The sequence below is a fragment of the Haemorhous mexicanus genome, chromosome 27 (assembly GCF_027477595.1).
Source record: "Haemorhous mexicanus isolate bHaeMex1 chromosome 27, bHaeMex1.pri, whole genome shotgun sequence".
Taxonomy (NCBI): Eukaryota; Metazoa; Chordata; class Aves; order Passeriformes; family Fringillidae; genus Haemorhous; species Haemorhous mexicanus.
In genome coordinates this window covers 3,724,178-3,742,298 of record NC_082367.1, presented here as the reverse complement: position 1 = coordinate 3,742,298, position 18,121 = coordinate 3,724,178, and the positions used below count along the sequence as shown (strand labels likewise).

Below are 18,121 nucleotides of genomic sequence, written 5' to 3'. Positions count from 1 at the left end.
ACCCTGGGGAGGGGGCTTGGGGGCCCTGTTTGGTGGTGCTGCATCCTGAGGCACCCTGGGATCTGTCTGCAGGGCCAGGAGTGTGTGAGCAGTGCCAGAGGGGAGGGCAGGGAGCGGGCACCAGGGCTGGTTCCCATCGCCTTCCCCGGGAGAGGAAGCTGGGGCACAGTTCAGCAGCCCTTTCCCAGAGGAAGCCAAGTGCCTGGGATGTGGCATTGCCACAGGATGCAGGTGCCATCCTGGGGGGCTGGGGCTGCTGCTGCACGGAGCCTGTTCCCCTTGGAGAGCTGAATGCAGGGCTGAGGGTCCCTGGGTTGGTGTCCCCATGGAGGGATGAGCATCACCAGGGACACACAATCATGGGGACATGCCACATGCTGCCCTGCTGCTTCTTTTTCTCGTACTCCATCCCTTGTGCCCCCTTTGCCCATGCTTGTGGGAACTGTGTGCTTCACATGGGCCCATTTTGGGGACCCTGGGATGTGGCTTGTGACAGCACCAGGGAGGGGGCCTGGGGGTCTGTGCCTGCCCCAGTGCAGCACCGTGACCCAAGAGCTCCCGGCAGCTCCAGCCTCTATGAAATAATTTGTTATTTTAGTTGTAAAACAGTAAGTGGCCCCTTTCCAGGAGGAGAAGGGAAAAGCCAAACGGCCCCACTCCTGCTAATGAGTGAGCCAGTCAGTCAGCACGGGCAGGACTGGCATGGGAGCAAGACCCGCCTGCCCTGTGGCCCCTGTGAGATCCCTGTGTCCCCTGTGACACCCCCGTGCCCTCTCTGACACCCCCATACCCTCTCTGACACCCCTGTGTCCCCTGTGACACCCCTGTGTCCCCTGTGACACCCCCATGCCCTCTCTGACATCCCTGTGCCCCCTGTGACAGCCCTGTGTCCCCTGTGACACCCCTGTGTCCCCTGTGACACCCCCATGCCCTCTCTGACATCCCTGTGCCCCCTGTGACACCCCTGTGTCCCCTGTTACATCCCTGTGCCCCCTGTGACACCCCTGTGTCCCCTGTGACACCCCCATGCCCTCTCTGACACCCCTGTGTCCCCTGTGACACCCCTGTGTCCCCTGTGACACCCCCATGCCCTCTCCATTGCCCTGGAAGGGCACAAGGGCTGAGCTAATGATTAATTACCAGGGCTGCCACCTCTCAGAGGAGCTGCTGCTCAGGGCCACGCTGTCACAGTCCTGCAGGGCCACGGGCTGCAGGGACACAGCTGCCTCCCCATGGATGTCACCACAGGCTGCAGAGGATCCTCTGTTTCAGAGGTGACAGCAGAGCTCCAGTGTGCCCAGTACAGCACCAGTGCCCAAGCCACTCCCCGTGGCTGTCACCAGGATGTCCCAGGCACAGCAGTGAGGTGACAGCAGCCCAGCTTCAGCCAACCAAAGCTGTCACAATCTCACACCCTTCATGCCCCACGTTGGGTGCTGGGATAAGTTTCCCCATCTGAGCTCCAAAGGGGATGGGAAGCCCCAGGAGGGAGGTGGGGATGGATGGGACTGTGTTGTTCCATGAGCCAGGTGTGGCTGTCATTTGCTTCTTGGCATCTCCCCTGTCCCCAGGGATGGGGACACCTGGAATGGCCCCTCCTGTCCCTGTGAGCAGGAGCCCTGGGGTGCAGCAGGGCCCTGCTCAGGGGTTTGACCCCCCAGCAGAGGCAGAGCCTGCTCTGAGTGCTGGGTACAGACAAAGAACCCAACACCCTTTGGCCAGGGTCATTCCCAGGGATCTTGCAGCGGTGCTGGGGCAGCCCAGGCATCACTCCCAGGATCTGGCCCCAGGCATCACTCCCAGAATCCGGCAGCACCGTGTGGAGAGCTCCAGGGCTGTGCAGGCAACACCCCTCCCGCTGTCAGGTTATAGACTCGAGTCCTCAAAAATGCAAAAAATGCACCGGGAATCAAGGTTGCCCTGAAGAGTTTTGATCTCCCCGCAATTGCCGCAGCGTTGCTGTAAGTGCATCCAGATGGCTCAGACCACACAGAGGCAGCGCCCACCGCCACCGTCACCTTGGGCCACCCCGCCCCACCCCGCCTGCCCCGCTCGGTCACCTCCGGGGCTGGCGGCATGTGACAAGGGACAGCGCCCGGGGACACGGCATCTTGAGCTGCGGGTCCTTAGGGTCAGCCCTAAGGGGTGGCAGTGGGGGGATCTGTCCCCTAGGGCTGGTGGCTTGTCATGTGGCTGCCAGGGTGGCAGTGACATGGCCCCTGTTTGTATCTGGGGTGGGGGATGTGACCTCCCGTTGCTGTGCTGACTGTAACGGAGACCTGAGCACGCTGCAGCCAGCAGAGCAGCTGCTGGGAGGTGATGCTGAACTGTGTCTCAAAACCACTGGCTCTGTCCCCTCGGCTCCAGCACAATCCCTGCACAGCCCTGACGGGCTCCTCAGTGTGCCAGGTCCCTGCCTGGCTCTGTCACTTCACTATTTCAGCGAGCACTGCTCTTGCCAAAACTTCCAAGAGGCGGGAAGACGGCCGTGGTGGTTTACAGCAGGTGAATATTGTGCCTGCAGCAGCTGGGGCAGCTCTGTGCTTATTTCAGTGCTTTTACTGCATCTCAGAGCTGAGGAGGGATGGAGGGATGGAAGGGTAGATGAAGGCTGGCAGACACCCTGGCCTCGAGTTGTTCCCCAGGGATGCCTGGTCCCAGCTCAGTGCATCTGTTCTGGCCTCATTGAGGGCACTGCTGCCCATCCTCCTCCTCCTGCTCCCCAAGATCTGATGAGCAGGTGATGCTGAATAAAGGCTCATTTTGACCCACCAATCACATTACTCATGCTCAGAGGCACAGTGGGAACAGGGCTGGCGAGACAGTGCAGGTGCTTGGACTTGGCCAGGGGTGCTGGAGTGGGCAGAGGGGCACAGACAGGGCTGGGGGTCCCTCCTGCTCCTGCTGGGGCCCCCAGAAAACCCTGGTGCTGACTCCTGGTCTCATTCCTTTCAGTAGAGGGAATGTGTTTACCCAGAGCTTGCTCCTTAGGGAACAAACACGCAGTGGCTTTTGTCAAAAAGCATTTCTAGGGAGTTCAGAATTTCCTTTCCTGAAAGCCAGCTCCCAGGAAGGAAAACATGTTTTGACCGAAAACTGATGCCCAGTTCTGTGTGTTTAACAGAGAACAGAAGGCACAGTGTCAGCAGTGAGAGTGCCTTGCCCAGCTCTGGTCCTCCCCACCAAGGACACCAAGGTCACCAGGGACACCAGGTCCCCCCGTGCAGGGGACAGGGGGCTGTCCCCAGCTGGAACCACCTCATTGCCAGTCCAGCTGCCAGCATGGAGCTCAGGTGGTACCAGGTGGGGATGCTCCCAGCATCCAGCATGTTCCTCTCCCATCACCTCCCATCACCTGGTGCCATCCCTGCTGACCTCCTCGCCCCTGGTCTCAGCTGAGCACCTCAGGCCGGTGCTCCCCCTCCCCTGCACTGCCCACCAAACCGAGGAAGTCGCAACCGCAGAGCTCTTGAAAGCATTTTTTTGGTGGAGACCACCGGTACTGAGAGATTAAAATTGCTGTTGTTTCTTCCATTACTCAGCTTTCCTGAATTATGGGGTGTAATACTCAGGGAGTGGGAATAATTAGGGGAGAACAATGGCAGGCTTGAAGGCTTAACTACGCCTGTGTGGTACTGCCGGCCAGGCCAGCCTGCTGTCACATTTCTCTAGGCCTCCATTTTCCACAGCCCCTGCCAAGCCCTTTCCACTCCGGTACCCGCTCCGACTTCCTCATTCCTGGGGCTCTGCTCCCCGGAATGCCCCGGTTAACGCTCGCTTCCCCGGCTCCCAGCCAGCAGCACCCACAGCAGGGGCTCTGAGCCCTGCCCGGCCGGGATGCAGAGCCTGGGGGATGCAGGAGTGTGGCACAGAGGGATGCTGAACCCTGGGGGATGCAGGAGTGTGGCACAGAGGGATGCTGAACCCTGGGGGATGCAGGAGTGGGGGACAGAGGGATGTTGAACCCTGGGGGATGCAGGAGTGTGGCACAGAGGGATGCTGAACCCTGGGGGATGCAGGAGTGGGGGACAGAGGGATGCTGAACCCTGGGGGATGCAGGAGTGTGGCACAGAGGGATGCTGAACCCTGGGGGATGCAGGAGTGTGGCACAGAGGGATGCTGAACCCTGGGGGATGCAGGAGTGTGGGACAGAGGGATGCTGAACCCTGGGGGATGCAGGAGTGTGGCACAGAGGGATGCTGAACCCTGGGGGATGCAGGAGTGTGGCACAGAGGGATGCTGAACCCTGGGGGATGCAGGAGTGGGGGACAGAGGGATGCTGAACCCTGGGGGATGCAGGAGTGTGGCACAGAGGGATGCTGAACCCTGGGGGATGCAGGAGTGTGGCACAGAGGGATGCTGAACCCTGGGGGATGCAGGAGTGTGGCATAGAGGGATGCTGAACCCTGGGGGATGCAGGAGTGGAGGACAGAGGGATGCTGAACCCTGGGGGATGCAGGAGTGTGGCACAGAGGGATGCTGAACCCTGGGGGATGCAGGAGTGTGGCACAGAGGGATGCTGAACCCTGGAGTGAAGGGATGTGGGAGCTCCAGGGATGTGGGAGTGGGGGAGGCTGGGGGCATGCAGGAGGCCAGGGCAGCCCCATTGCCTTTGTGTCCCCTCCAGGCTCCTCAGCACGAGGCAAGCTGAGGTCCCACCAGGTCACTCCAGTGTTCCATGCTCGAGGAAGCCACTGGATTTCTCCCCTTGGCAGGGAACACCCTCCAGCTCCTCGGTGGCATCTTGCTCAAGAGCCTTCCCAGCAATGGCTCGGCGCTGCGGGGCCTGGGGAGCAGTGACAGCCCTGGCCCAGAGCTTGGGCAAGAGGCCACAGTGCTGGTCCCAGCCCCGGGCAGGCAGTGGCTCCAGCCTGGGGAGCAGTGACAGCCCTGGCCCAGAGCTTGGGCAAGAGGCCACAGTGCTGGTCCCAGCCCCGGGCAGGCGCTGGCTCCAGCCGGGGCACGCGGGCAGCTGTGGGGGGCTCTGTGCCTGCCATGGGACAGGGACAAGGAGCCACAGCCCAGGGCAGAGCCAGCCCAGTGCCTGGCAACTTCTCCCTGAGCTCTTGGATGTCAGCGCTAGCAGTAATTAAAATAAAATCAATAATTTTTTGCTGTAAAAAGAGACATTGTTCTGGCGAGCACTTTCCCCGAGTCAGCTCCTGTGTCTGTGTGACAGGCAGGGAGAAGCCAACAGAATCCTGGGGCTGCAAGGAACGTCTGGGGCTTCGCTTCATCCTGGGAGGGGTTTGGTTTTAAATTTTCAAATTGTTTTCTCATTTCTCTATTAACTGGACTGTTTGGAAGTCTTGTCTGCAGCCATCTCTGGTCATCCAGGCACCTGGTTCAGTCCTGCTTGTGGTGAGCCACTTGCCATGGCAGGGACAGGATGGGGTTGGGGATGGGATCAGGGTTGGGGGGCAGGATGGGATCAGGGACAGCTTGGCTCATTAGGTGTCCATTTTAATTAATGTTTTCTGTGCAGGTGAGCTTACCAGAGCTTAACTCTGCTCCCAGAATTCCTGATCTCTCAGGAGCTCCTGCTTTCTCTCACAAACAGCCTCAAGACTTCATTTTTCAGCTGAAAAACAGCCTGAGTGGAATCATATTTTAGCTATTGGACACTTTGAGGAAAATTCCCATAGCTACCAATTGGGATTGTGCCTAGGATGGGAATCCACTGATGCCTGAAATCAGTCATCTCACAGCCCTGCAGCCAGTGATCCTGAGTGACCACTTTGAGCTCTCCTGGGCTGCAGCAGCTGTGCCAGGATCTCCCTCAGAGCAGAATTCCTCTGGGAGCTCATCCTGTGACACCCAGTGGACCAATGATGATGATGATGATGATGATGGAGGCTGGGCTGACACCCCCACCCCACGGGGCTCTGCCTTCCACCCTTGAGAAGATGCATCAATCAATGTGAGTATTTTGCTGAACTGGAGGGGAATTTCTCACAGGTCTGCTCCTTTGTGCAGGCTCTTTATGTCCACGTGTGTTACTGATGTTGCTACTTTAGATTTATAATTCAACTAGAGTGATGGTTATAGAAAATCCCATTTGAGTCATTCTGTATGACTTAAATTATTCAATTGATCAAGTGCTGCTATTGCTGTGTTAATGAGGTATTGTTATGATTAAGTGTTGGTAAATCCTTTAGACTTAATCCATTGATCCAGTCTGAGGTTAAATTTAGTAAGGGGATTCTCTCTGTGCCTGGTGACTCAGCTTGGGAGTGTCCCTTACCCCCTTGCATTCCTGACTTTTTCCTCCTTTCCTTTTTCTCTCCCCATTTCCACCTAATTCACTGTAGACTGCTTTTAATCCTATTTTCCTTGGTGTGATTTATCTACACCATAAGAAACAGAGAGACAAAATTATATCAAATCTGCATTTGCCAGCAATTCAGCCCCAAACCCCTCATTCACCACAGGCTCAGGGAAAGAGTGACCATTCCAGAGGCTCCCTTACTCGGAAGCCACAATTAAAACTATTTTAAAAGAAAACAAACATTTCTCATCGAAATTCCTGCCTGGCTCTCGTTGTGGGCCAAGGCTGCTCAGCACCAGCAGCTTCCTCTGGGCAAACCCACCGTGCTGGGCTCTGAGTCCTGAAAAATGGGAATTCTCCTGTGGAAAATCAGGAAGGCTGGAGCAGCACTGCCCTGCTGCCCTGGGGTTCCTGGGGAACAGTGAGCTCGTGGTTTTGGTGTTTATGGTGCAGAGCTGGTGCCTGAGCTGTTCCCATCCCACGGGCACTGCAGCAGTTTTGGGAGGACACCGTGTCCCTGTGCCACATCCTGCATCACCAGCAGCTGGGGGTGGCTTCCAGAGGGGAATGGAGGTGCTGCTGGTGGTTGGAATTATTGGGGTTTGAGGGTGTGGGGTGGAGTGAGGTATGGGGGACTGGGCTGTTCCACACAGGGAGAGCACCAGTGTCCTCACTGGGTCATGCCATGGGGCTGGGAATGGAGCAATGGCCAATGTCACCCTCCTTCCTTGCAACTGGGTCACCCCTTCCACCACCCCTTCAGTTTTCCACAGTTTTCCACAGGTTTTCTCCACTCCTGTGGTTCTTCACTGCTCCTGTCCCAAATCCCTCCCTGCTTCACACCCTGGTCACCAACACCTGCCCTGGACACTCCACAAAGCCAGCCCTGGGATGCTGGAGCAGAAGCCACCCCATGGGACAGAGGTTTTGGGGTGCTGAGTGAGCCCAGGGCTCTGTTCAATAATGCTTAAAATATTTTGAGAAGCTTGGAGTAAAAATCTGACTGAAGTGTTCTACAAACTGCACTAAACTGAACCCAAAAAAGAGGCAAAAAAAGGATATTAACAACTAATTAAAGCCTTCAGTGTGGTGCCTCTAGAGTGTTTGACATGGAAAAGGCTGGAAGGTTCTGGGAGTCCTCCCCAGCCCAGCACCAGGACAAGGATGGGGGTACAAGGATGTACCAAAGCATGGTTCCCACCTCCTCCCTGAGGTAAAAATCCAAGCTCACAGCCAGGAAATGGCTGCACCAGAGGGTCTGGGAGCTGCACTGCAGGAATTCCCAGGACATGGGCACAAAGCAGAGTGAAGAGTAGAAAATAAGGGGCTGGTGTGAGCTGCACGGCCACATTCAGCACAAAAAGCACCACGGGAGCACGGACCTGAGCAGGGCAGGAGGGCACTGAGATGAACCCCATCCCTGCCACAGCCACTGGCCATCCCTGCACGTGTCTGTGCTGCAGCAAGGAGGATTTTGTCCCCGCATTTCCCTTGGCCCGGCACTCAGCAGTGCTGGCTTTCACAGGGCTGGATCCGCTCCGCAGCCGGGCAGAGCGTGGGAGGAGGGTGCCGATCCCGCTTAGGAAACGCGAAACAATAAAAGAGGAACAATGGAGCTTCCTTCCCGTCACCCCAAATACCAAACGCCACCAGAATGTGGCTCGGCTCCGAGCAGCGCTGCCGGGGCTGCTCCTGTGTCCTCTGACCCGAGGGAGGAACTGCAGACGCCTCCTCCTCTTCCTCGCCCTGGCAAGGGATGCTCGGGAGGGCGGGTGCCAAGGAGCATCGCCAAAGGGCTGCCCTGACCCGGCGCTGCTGCCAGAGGCATTCCCAGCTTTGGAACCTGCCTTTGGGCCAGGGCAGGGGGGTGCAGCGTGGCCGTGCCTTGAGAGAGGATTTTGTCAGCTGCCTGTGCTTCCAGGGTAGCCAAACACGTGTTGCAGCCGGCCCAGGGGCCCAGGAAGGGTTATAAAAACATCCAGGTACCCAAAGTCGCCAGATCATTATCAGCCAGAGAACAGATTCTCACGGATTTGGTGCCCATGTGGTGCCAGGCACGGGGAGATGCTCAGCCAGGTTGGCCACAGCTGGGCATGTGGGGGGGAGTTGGATCCACACCTGAGTGGTACCCACCCCCCGAGTATCCCACAGCTGCATGAGGCAGGTGCTTAGGACACAGGGCCAGAGCCCCCTGAGGGGCTGGTACCCACCTGTCCCCACTGGCTTCACCCTCACCTTGGCTGCCTGGGGCCATGGGCACTGTGCCAGCCCTGCCAACAAGCCCAGTCCCCCGTGCACGAGCCCTTGGGGTAAAACATCCTCTGCATCCTCAGCGAGTGCCCAGCACCCTGGCCAAGCACATCTGGCTGAAAGCTGTGGGAGCTGCCCCGGCAGTGAGGACACCAGCCCGGAAATGCTCCTTTCCCAGAGAGAGTCTCTTGTCCCATCCAGGATCCTGTCCTGGCACCATCCCTGTCCCCTCAGCAAGTGCTGCATTGTGGGGTGTGGACAGTGCCCAGGGATGTCACCCACCCTGTTTTGGGTGACAGGAGGGGGGCTGGGAGCTCTGCCTCCCATTGGAGAGTAAGGAAGGGACCACCTGCTCGTGGCTGGTGCAAGGGTGGGGAGTGGGGCTGGGGCTGCCACCAGCCAGGAGCAGCAGCCAGGCTGTCCAGGTTTTCCAACGCTGGCCAGGATGTCCCCACACTGGGGACATGAACTGGTTTAAACCCTCACCCTGAACCCTGTGAGTCACACATTGACCTTCAGCTCCTGCCAGCGTGCTCCATCAGAACACCAGCCAATGTCCCACTTTCCTGCAGGAGGGGGGACAAGGGCTGGAAAGCTCCTTCCACCTCCACAGGCACTGCAGCAACCAAGGCTCTTGCATCCTGCTGCTGGGGGAGCCTGGGATGTGGCTGGGACACGGTGCTGTGGCTGATGCCATCGTGGGGTGCTCAGGCTGGTGAGGGCACATGGGGCTGCATGGGGGCTCCCCCCAGCACTGGGGTCTTGCAGCATTGCTCTCCAGCACCACTCCCACCCCACATCCCCTGTCCTCCCCCTTGACTTGTTGCTATTGTCATCTCCAATATCACACAGGGATGTGAAAGGTTGGAAGCTGCCTCTTTTCCTGCCAGGTTAAATGGCTCCCTAGGAATGTCTATTATTCCCACAAGTCAACTTTCCCCTCCGCGGTATGTGTCAGGGGTCAGGGCTGGCACCACATGAAAGCCACGGGTATTCAATAACCCAGAGCCGTGGAAAGGCTTCAGTCCAAGCCCAGCCACGTTGGGGTTTATTGATGCAGATGCCTTTCCCCATTTGTTTCCTATAAACAGCACATGGTAATATTTAGTAGGTTTCAAACAGAGCTTTTTGCATATTCTCCCTTGTCTGCAGCGAGCTGCTCAGTAGTAGACAGTTTTAATTTACTTAATGCAATTTCTGCTTTTTGTTCTTCCAGAAGGTCTGGGCTGGTTTTGACCCTGTCGCCCCAGCAAATTACTTGAATTCCCAAGGGGCTGGGAGCAGGAGTCCAGGATCCACTCTCTGCAGGGGTGAGGACAAGGGATCTCACTCTCCCCAGACCCTCTGGGACACAGCCTCAGGAGCTGGGTGCATGTTGGTGCTGTTTGGGGCTGCCCTGGCTGGCTCCCACTCCTGGCCAGGCCAGCAGCACGTGGTGCTCACCAGCTGCAGAGGAAAAAACCCCACTTTATTGCAAAAGCTGCCACTTCCCCATCCCTGGGGCTGGCAGAGCTTGGGGCACAGGCCTGGGCACTCAGTGCCCAGGATGGAGTGTGACTGCAGGGTGACCCTGGAGCAGGGAATGCCCATGAGCACAGAGCAGAGATCCCACCAGGGCAGGGCTCCTGGGGAGCACTCACACAAGAAAGGGAAGCACAAACTGCTCCTGGAGAGCAGCCCTTGCTGCTCCTTGTCTCCACACTCCTGGCAGCAGCACTACACAGCCAGTGCCAGCCATGGAGCAGCACTGAGCTGGCAGCAGAGGAGGCTCAGATGCCCCTCCAGGTGATTTTTTTTGCCACTGTAAATGCCCACAGAGAGTTTTGGCTCTGCAGCAGCTGCCTCAGGCTGGTGGCAGAGGCCCAGGCACTGAGCACACAGTGGATTCACAGACCCCAAGCCAGCCACACTGAGGGTCTGCCCCAGTCCCTCCGTGTGTGGAATGCTGGGCAGGTTCCTCCAGGCAGCAGCTTCCAGGCCCACCAGCAGCCATGAATTCTTGGGGCAGTGCTGCCATCACCCTGCCAGCCCTGGGCACCCTGTCACCACTGTCACCCTGCCAGCACCCACCACCAGAACACAGGCAAGAGGAGACCAAAGAATTGACACCACGATCCTTTTAATGCAATTGCTCCTAAAATGCAGCTTTAAAGTGACTTGGAATGGTCAACAATGAAAAATAAGGGATGGTTTTGAGCTCTGCAATGTGACCATGTGGCACCTCTGCCACCAACAGCCAAGTGGCACTGCTGGGCCACTGCCATGCCTCTGACTGCTCTTACAGCCTGTCCCTTCACAGGGCACGTGTCACACAGGGCATCCAAAGGGACTCTTTGGGGCAAAAAAGAGACAGGGCAAGGCACCCGGTGCCAGATGACCCAACATTCCCCCAGAAAAGCCAAAACAGAGCAGCACAAGCAGTGGGTTGCTCCCTCTCACCTCACATTCGGGCATCAACCAACACAAATTCTGGAGCTCACAAAGACCTCGAGGGGCTGTGCCTTCATGCTATGTAAAGTGATTTGGGAGCCTTATGTCTGACTGTGCTCTCTGGCTCTGGGTGGCAGAGGAACCTGATGCTCCAATCTATTGCTTTTTGTTATCTAATATTTCTTTATGTATTTATTTTTGAGAGCAGCAAGTGCCACAGGTCAAGTAACTGGGAAATTCTACTGTAGCCAAAACACCAGTGAGGGAGAACAAACCCCACCACTGCCTTCACACCTTGCAGCCTTTACATCCTCCAACACCAGGACAGAGTCTGAAATGTCTTTAACCCCTCCCAGGCCTCAGTCTGAGTTTGGTCCTCACTCCATGACTCCTCCTGCAGCCCTGGGCTGTGCCCACTGTGGAGCAGCCATGACATTTTAGCCACTCTTTCTCCATGTAAAATATGCTCCACTAGTGCTTGACCTCTACTCCCAAGGTGAGGCTTCTCACCTTGAGGGAAGGGACAATGGAAAGGCCATGGGACTCCCAGATTTCTGTGGTGCCACAGCCCCCTGAGCAGAGCAGCCCTTGCCCTGGTGCCAGCAGCTCTCCCCAGCCACCCCTTTGGATCAAGCTCACATTTGCCAGTGACTTTAGAATGAAGTGCAGGAATCCAGTTTGATCTACAGAAACACTACACACATCTCCAAATGGATTTTAAACACCTCATTTAAGGAAGGACAGGGTTTAGCAGGGAATCAGTGGGCTCTTGTAGCTTGGTCTCCAATTCTGGCCCTCTGATACCAGTGCAGATGTGAAGAGACCAGAGCTCTCCTGGAGTCTGAGCAGTTGTTCTCACACAGCTCAGGTCACAATTGGAAACTGAGCTTAGGAAGCCCCCGGGGGGAGGAAAAAGGACATCACTTGATGAAAAAGCTTCAGAATGAACCAGGGAAATAAACAGCAACCAGACAATCATCTTCTACAGAGGATGAATGTGAGAGTAGAAGAAAACAACATCTGAGACAGTCAGTGAGTCAGTCTGAGTGTGCAGGGGCAGGAGATCCCTATGGATCTGTGAGGAAAGCTAATGGCCACATCCAGCTGGTCCCTCCAGTCCCCAGGGAGATGGGGCTGTGGTTCACTCTTCCCCAGCTGGAAGGTTGTCTTCAATCCTCCTGATAAATTTCATCCGTATTTCTGTGACGCTGTCGCCCTTCAGGGTGTCCTGGACAAACTTCACATCGACAGCCATCTGCACCTAAGTGAGGGAAGAGCAGAGAGGAGCTGGTAACTCCCTCCTCACAGCAGCTTCTCCAGGGACTGAATGATCCTGGAGCACCAGCTTAAGGGCTCTAAGGGCATGACATGACATACAGGGCTCTACACAGTCCTAAATTTGAGACACAGCTGTTCCAGCCAATTCCCAGCTAGGCCTCACAGCAGTTGCAGAGTGAGGATTTTGGAGCTTCATACAAACTCAGGGAGATGTGCTTAAACTTGGGTTGTGAGCTGAAGGGGCTCAGGCACCACCTCTGGGCCTCAGCTGCCACACATGACAGCAGCCAAGTGCTCCTGCAGCTCTGCCCTTCTCCTGGGAATGCGTTTCAAATCCAAAGCAAACCCAGAAGTCACAAACACAGACCAGAACTCAAGTAAGTATCTGCTGACACCTGGCTGTCCATACCCCCATCCCAAGGGAAGGGAGATGTGGCTCACCATCTCCAGGGCACCTCGCAGCACCCCACAGAGCAGGTTGGAGTAGATGAGGGTTGAGTGGTTGTCAGGGAGCTCCACAAAGTCCACCAAGGGGTTGTTTTCCAAGATCAGGGAGAACTCATCACCCCCAGGACTCCAGTTGGTGATGCTCGGAGTGATGCCCAGGTACATTTTAAATGCAATCTGTTGTGGCAAACAGGAGGAACAAGAACAGCTGAGGCAACAGCACAGCTTTGATCTTTGTAAAATTACTCAAGGGGTTTGCAAACATTTCTCCTTTCTTCCAGTTCCCACCAGCCAGCAGTACTTGGGCTAAAGCCTTTTTTTTCCCCTCCCCAAAATCCTCATCAAACTCCCAGAACAGTCCTGTGAGTAGCAAATATTCCATCCTCACATGCAAAACCCAAAAAATAACCTGACAAAGCAGTGCTTGGACATTTACCTTTGCTATAACATCTGCAGTTTCACGGAAATCATGGCACCTCCCAACATTGGAACGGGCCAGGAAGTCCTCGATGAGCCGGACCCCGATGTTGTAACCCCTGTGAAGGGACCAGAGCAACAGCTTCAGAAACACAACAAATATTTATAAAAGAGGAGAGTGAAGAAGCAAAGTCTGAGAAATGTCAGTGTTAAGTAACTTCAGCCTGCCAAGGTTTTGCTCCTGGAGCAGCACACAGGGATGTGGCTGTGATCCCTGCTGTGATCCTGATGCCTGGTGAAGGCTGAGCTAAAACAGAGACGAGACAGAGTTAAAGAATAAAGCAGGGATTTATTAAAGGCCTCAATGGATCCACCTTGGGCAGCACAAGAGCCCAGCCAGGGCTACACCCAAGATGAACCAAAATGGTCACAAAAAAAATGGATAACTGGTCAAGAGGTCTCTCACTTTTATCAGTTCTGCTCCATTTGCATATTGGAGTTAATTGTCCAATTATAGCTTTAGTTTATGAAGCCTCATCCTTCTGCTTTTCTCTCTTCAGCCCACATTGTTTGTGCTTTTGGGCCTGAAATTTGGATTATTTGTCCTTGGTCCCCAGCTAGAGAAGGAATTGTTTTGTCTCCCTACTCTGTGCAGAGAGCTCACCATCCCCTAATATGAAGCTCAGAACCACCCACTAAAGCAGCACAGAACCTGAAAAATAGAAAAGCTAAAACCTGAGGAACCAATCCCTGCTGTGATCCCAGCTCCCACACAGCTCCAGCAGGGCAGATCCACTCCCACCTGTGCATGCACTCACATTTTGTCCAGCTGCTTGTTGACATCATCATCATTCTCGTAGTCCTTGCAGAGCTGGGTCACCAGAGCACCATAGGTCAGCGTGAACAGCTCCGAGTTCTGTGCACAGGAAAGGAAAATTCACCCAACAGAACCTGCCCGGGCTCCGCTGCCTCCGAGTCCAGCGCCGCCACCTCGGCACGAGAGGGGAACAGGGACCTGCTGTCTCAAAGGAATCTGGTGCTTAACAAGGAGAGATCCCAGCTCCAGATTAATGAGGAGAGATCCCAGCTCCAGTTTAATGAGGAGAGATCCCAGCTCCAGTTTAAGAGAGATCCCAGCTCCAGTTTAATAAAGAGAGATCCCAGCTCCAGTTTAATAAAGAGAGATCCCAGCTCCAGTTTAATGAGGAGAGATCCCAGCTCCAGTTTAATAAAGAGAGATCCCAGCTCCAGTTTAATGAGGAGAGATCCCAGCTCCAGTTTAATGAAGAGAGATCCCAGCTCCAGTTTAATGAGGAGAGATCCCAGCTCCAGTTTCATAAAGAGAGATCCCAGCTCCAGTTTCATAAGGAGATATCCCAGCTCCAGCTCTGGCAACAATTTCATTCTCCTTGGAATGAGGCTTGGAGGAAGGGGCAAGCTACTAGAAGGTGCCCCTGCCCTTGGAAGTGGGTGGAACTGCATGAGTTTTAAGATGCCTTTCAACCCAAACCATTCTGGGATTTTGGGAAAGACACCAACACCTCCTGGATAGCTGGAGGTGCCATGCCAGGGCCCTGAATGTACCTCAAGCACTGGCCTAGAGCTGAGATCTGACTCAAACTCTTCCCTCTGTTTCATGAACATGTTACAAGCGGGCAGTGCCCGTTAGGCTCCAGCTCTGGTCCTTTCAACAGGCCCAAAATGCTCCTCCACTCAGGGATTTATGAAATTCCCTACCAAGAAAAAGGATTCATCTGGTCTTAGAAAGTTGTCCAGGCACAGAATTTGCTTCACAGATTGAAGTCAGCTCCTCAGACCCAGAACAGGCTCAGGGAGGCCAAGCCCAGGCCAGCTCAGCTCTCAGGTGCTGTGCATGTCCTGGGACTGGCCAGAACCAGTCACTCACGTTTTCTTTGCACAATTGTCAGATTTGCAGAAAATTTGTGAAAAAAGGAAAAAATTCTCCTCTCCCAGCCACCACCTTCAATCCTCACCCTCCAATGACATCAAAGAGCATTTTTTGGGAGCCATTAAGCCAGACCAGTGATTAACAAGGTCATTACAGGCTGCAGAGCAAAATTCTGCAAAAGGAAGTGTTTTGGGGAACAAACAAACCCCCAGCACTGGTTTCTGCTGTCAGTTTTGGCATGCAGAGGGATCACAGGGGCTGACCTGGGATCTGTCACCTACCATGAGCTGCAGAGAGGCAGAAGGTGAAATGAATGGCAAATACCAATACTAGAGAATGAAAGCAGCAGCAGGCAGGGAGGGAAAAGAGACAAGATCAGAGTTAAGTGACAAGACAGATCACTATAAATTCACACAAAGCCACAACAAACACACAGAGGAAACACCCCCAAACAAATAGAAATAGAGGACACAGGGAATTCCACCTTGTCTTGTTCATGGATTAGGAAAAAATTCCTCCCTGTGAGGGTGGGCAGGCCCTGGCACAGGGTGCCCAGAGAAGCTGTGGCTGCCCTTGGATCCCTGCAAGTGTTCAAGGCCAGGCTGGACAGGGCTTAGAGCCACCTGGGACAGTGGAAGGTGTCCCTGCCATGGCAGGGGATGGAATGGGATGAACTTTAAGGTCCCTTCCAACCCAAACCAGTTTGGGATTCTGGAATTGCCATTCACAACGATAAAAGGCTTCAGGCATGAAAACAACCAGAGGGGCTGCTTGGAGCTGTTGCCCCACTTTGGATCTAAAGAACTGACAAGTTTTTTGGGGGTTTCACTTAAAAATTTGCTTTCCTTGGAAAACTAAAGATTGGGCAATTCACATCACTGGAAGGACAAGGGGGAAGTTCCTTTGGCTCAGCTGGAATCAGAGACTTGGCAGAGAATTTAACAGACATGCAGAACAAGGAGTGTTGGTTTTAAGGGTTTCAGCTGTTTTAGTAAAGACAAAGGTGGAGAGGGGATGGGGATGGATGGAGGCAATCCAGCTGTCCCCAGCCTGAGGTGCTGTCACCGTGTGAGGCCACGGCAGCGTCACCTGCCACCATCAGCTCCAGCACACCCAGAGCTGATCTCACTTATTGCTGGGACGTTGTTATTAAAGGCAACTTAAACTGTTAAAATAAGACAGATTTGGACAATTTTTTCGTTTTCAGCCCATTTGATGTAACTGAAGTGCCCAAAGCTCTCCCAGTATTTTTATTATTTGACACTGCAGAGCAGTGTACAGTCTCCACACAATGCATCTGTTTTATGGCTACGGAAGTGTCAGAACGCCAGTGAATTAACACAATTCTTTACAAAATCGTTGTATTTAAGGAGCTGAATCCCTAGAAAAGAATCCCCTGGGGTGTGGAGAGGGAAGGGAGGGCAGCTAAGCCCGACCCAACCCCTCCTCGCAGCCAAGGAGGGAGAAGACCCCAGGTCTTATTTTTTATTAATTATTTTTCATTAAAAATTAATTAATTCGACCTGGTTTGACCCAGAATTTGAGCTCAACTCTGGAGCTTTGGGCTCCAACTCTCAGTTCCCGACTCAGCCTGGCTGATAACGCGGAATGAGCTGGAGAGAGGAAGCGAGACACGCCAGGGAAGCGTTTTGGGTGCGAACTTCCCATAAACGGGAGCGCCCGGTGCCGCAGCTGGCTGCCCGGCCCCGCCGCACCGGGCGCTGAGGCCTCGGCCCGACCACCCCCGCCGCGGGCCGGTTCCCCGGGTGCCCCACGCCATGCGCTCGCCACGCCGGCCCCGCCGTTACCATTTTCTTGCTCTCGGTGCCGCGCCCGCCTTGCCGCGACATCGTGTCCGCCCGGCCCGGCCCGGCCCGGCCCGGCCGCTCCGTCCGCCGCGGGCACCAAGGGATCCCCGGGACACCGCGGGGCACCACGGGACACGCAGTCCCCGCAGAGCCGCCGTCCGCGCCCCGCCCGCCCGGCTGGACTACAAATCCCAGACTGCATCGCGCGCCAACATGACAGTGAGGCACCGCCCAATACCAGCGTGAGGTGACGGCCACGGTCGCCGCCAGGGGGCGCTACCGCCCGCCTCAACTGTGGCGCCGCCGCCATCGGGGCCGTGCTGGGCCCGGCCCGGCCCCGCCGCTCCCGCTGCCCTCGACCGCCAGCCTGCGGCCCCTGCCCGGCCGGTGACTCAATGGTGGCCCCGGTTCTGCTCCCTACGTGCTGCCCGCTCCCTGCAGGCCTCCCCGCGGCCCCCCAGCCCCATGGGAAAGGGGCCTTTCCCGGCGCACCGGGGCTGCGCTCCTGCTCCCACCTTAGTACCACACTGCCACCTTGGAATCGGAGTAGAATCGTGGATTATCCCCAGCTGGAAGGGACCCACAAGGATTCAGTCCAACTCCTGGCCCTGCACAGGACACCCCAACAATCCCACCGTATTCCTGAGAGCATTGTGCTAACGCTCCTTAAACTCTGCCAGGGCCAGGCCCTGGGGAGCCTGTTCCGTGCCTTCCTTGCCCGGCTCCAGGGGCTCGGCAGGGGCTGATTCCTGGGGAAAGGACAGCTGGGTAGATGAAGCAAGCCCTGTGCTGGCAGGATTGGGCAAGCTCAGATCCTTAGGCTGTGGCTCAATGTGGAACACAAGCAGGTTTCCACCCTGTGAGGCTGCAAATGGCCCCACAAGAACAGGGCAAAGGACAGGCTGTCACAGAAACCAGCCTGGCTTGGGGCTGCAGGAACTGCAGGGAATATTCTCTGGAACAACCCAGCTTCCCCTGACCCTCCCCAAGCCAGCATGGCACCACGGTGCACCAGGTTCTGCTCCCAGAGTGTGCCTGGCATTGTTTACTTATTTCTTTAATCTCCTGTTGTTTATTTATTTATCCCATTATGTCCCCATCCCAGATCTGTCACTGAGCGAATACTGAACCCTGACCAGGGGGTGGTGTGCTGGGGGCAGGACATGCTCTGGGCACAGAGGGACCGCCCCACTCCTGCTGGCTGCTCAGGAATCCAGCAGCTGGGAGCTGGCTCGCTGTCACCGCCGAGCGGGAGCGTGGGGACCGGCCGGGCTCGGTGACCTGCTGGCATTGCCTTACATGGCTGCATCCCCA

The 18,121-nt window shown here is 55.7% G+C and overlaps 1 protein-coding gene across 1 annotated transcript; it reads right to left on the bottom strand.

Moving 5' to 3' along the window:
* Positions 1-10,620: 10,620 nt before the first annotated feature.
* TRAPPC3 (trafficking protein particle complex subunit 3) lies at positions 10,621-16,956 on the bottom strand. The gene is made up of 5 exons (XM_059868518.1): positions 16,808-16,956; positions 13,909-14,006; positions 13,110-13,209; positions 12,668-12,850; positions 10,621-12,209 (listed from the first exon to the last, which is right to left on the bottom strand). Exons 1-5 carry the CDS (start codon positions 16,847-16,849, stop codon positions 12,090-12,092), a joined length of 543 nt encoding a protein of 180 aa, XP_059724501.1. The 5' UTR covers positions 16,850-16,956; the 3' UTR covers positions 10,621-12,089.
* Positions 16,957-18,121: the final 1,165 nt, after the last annotated feature.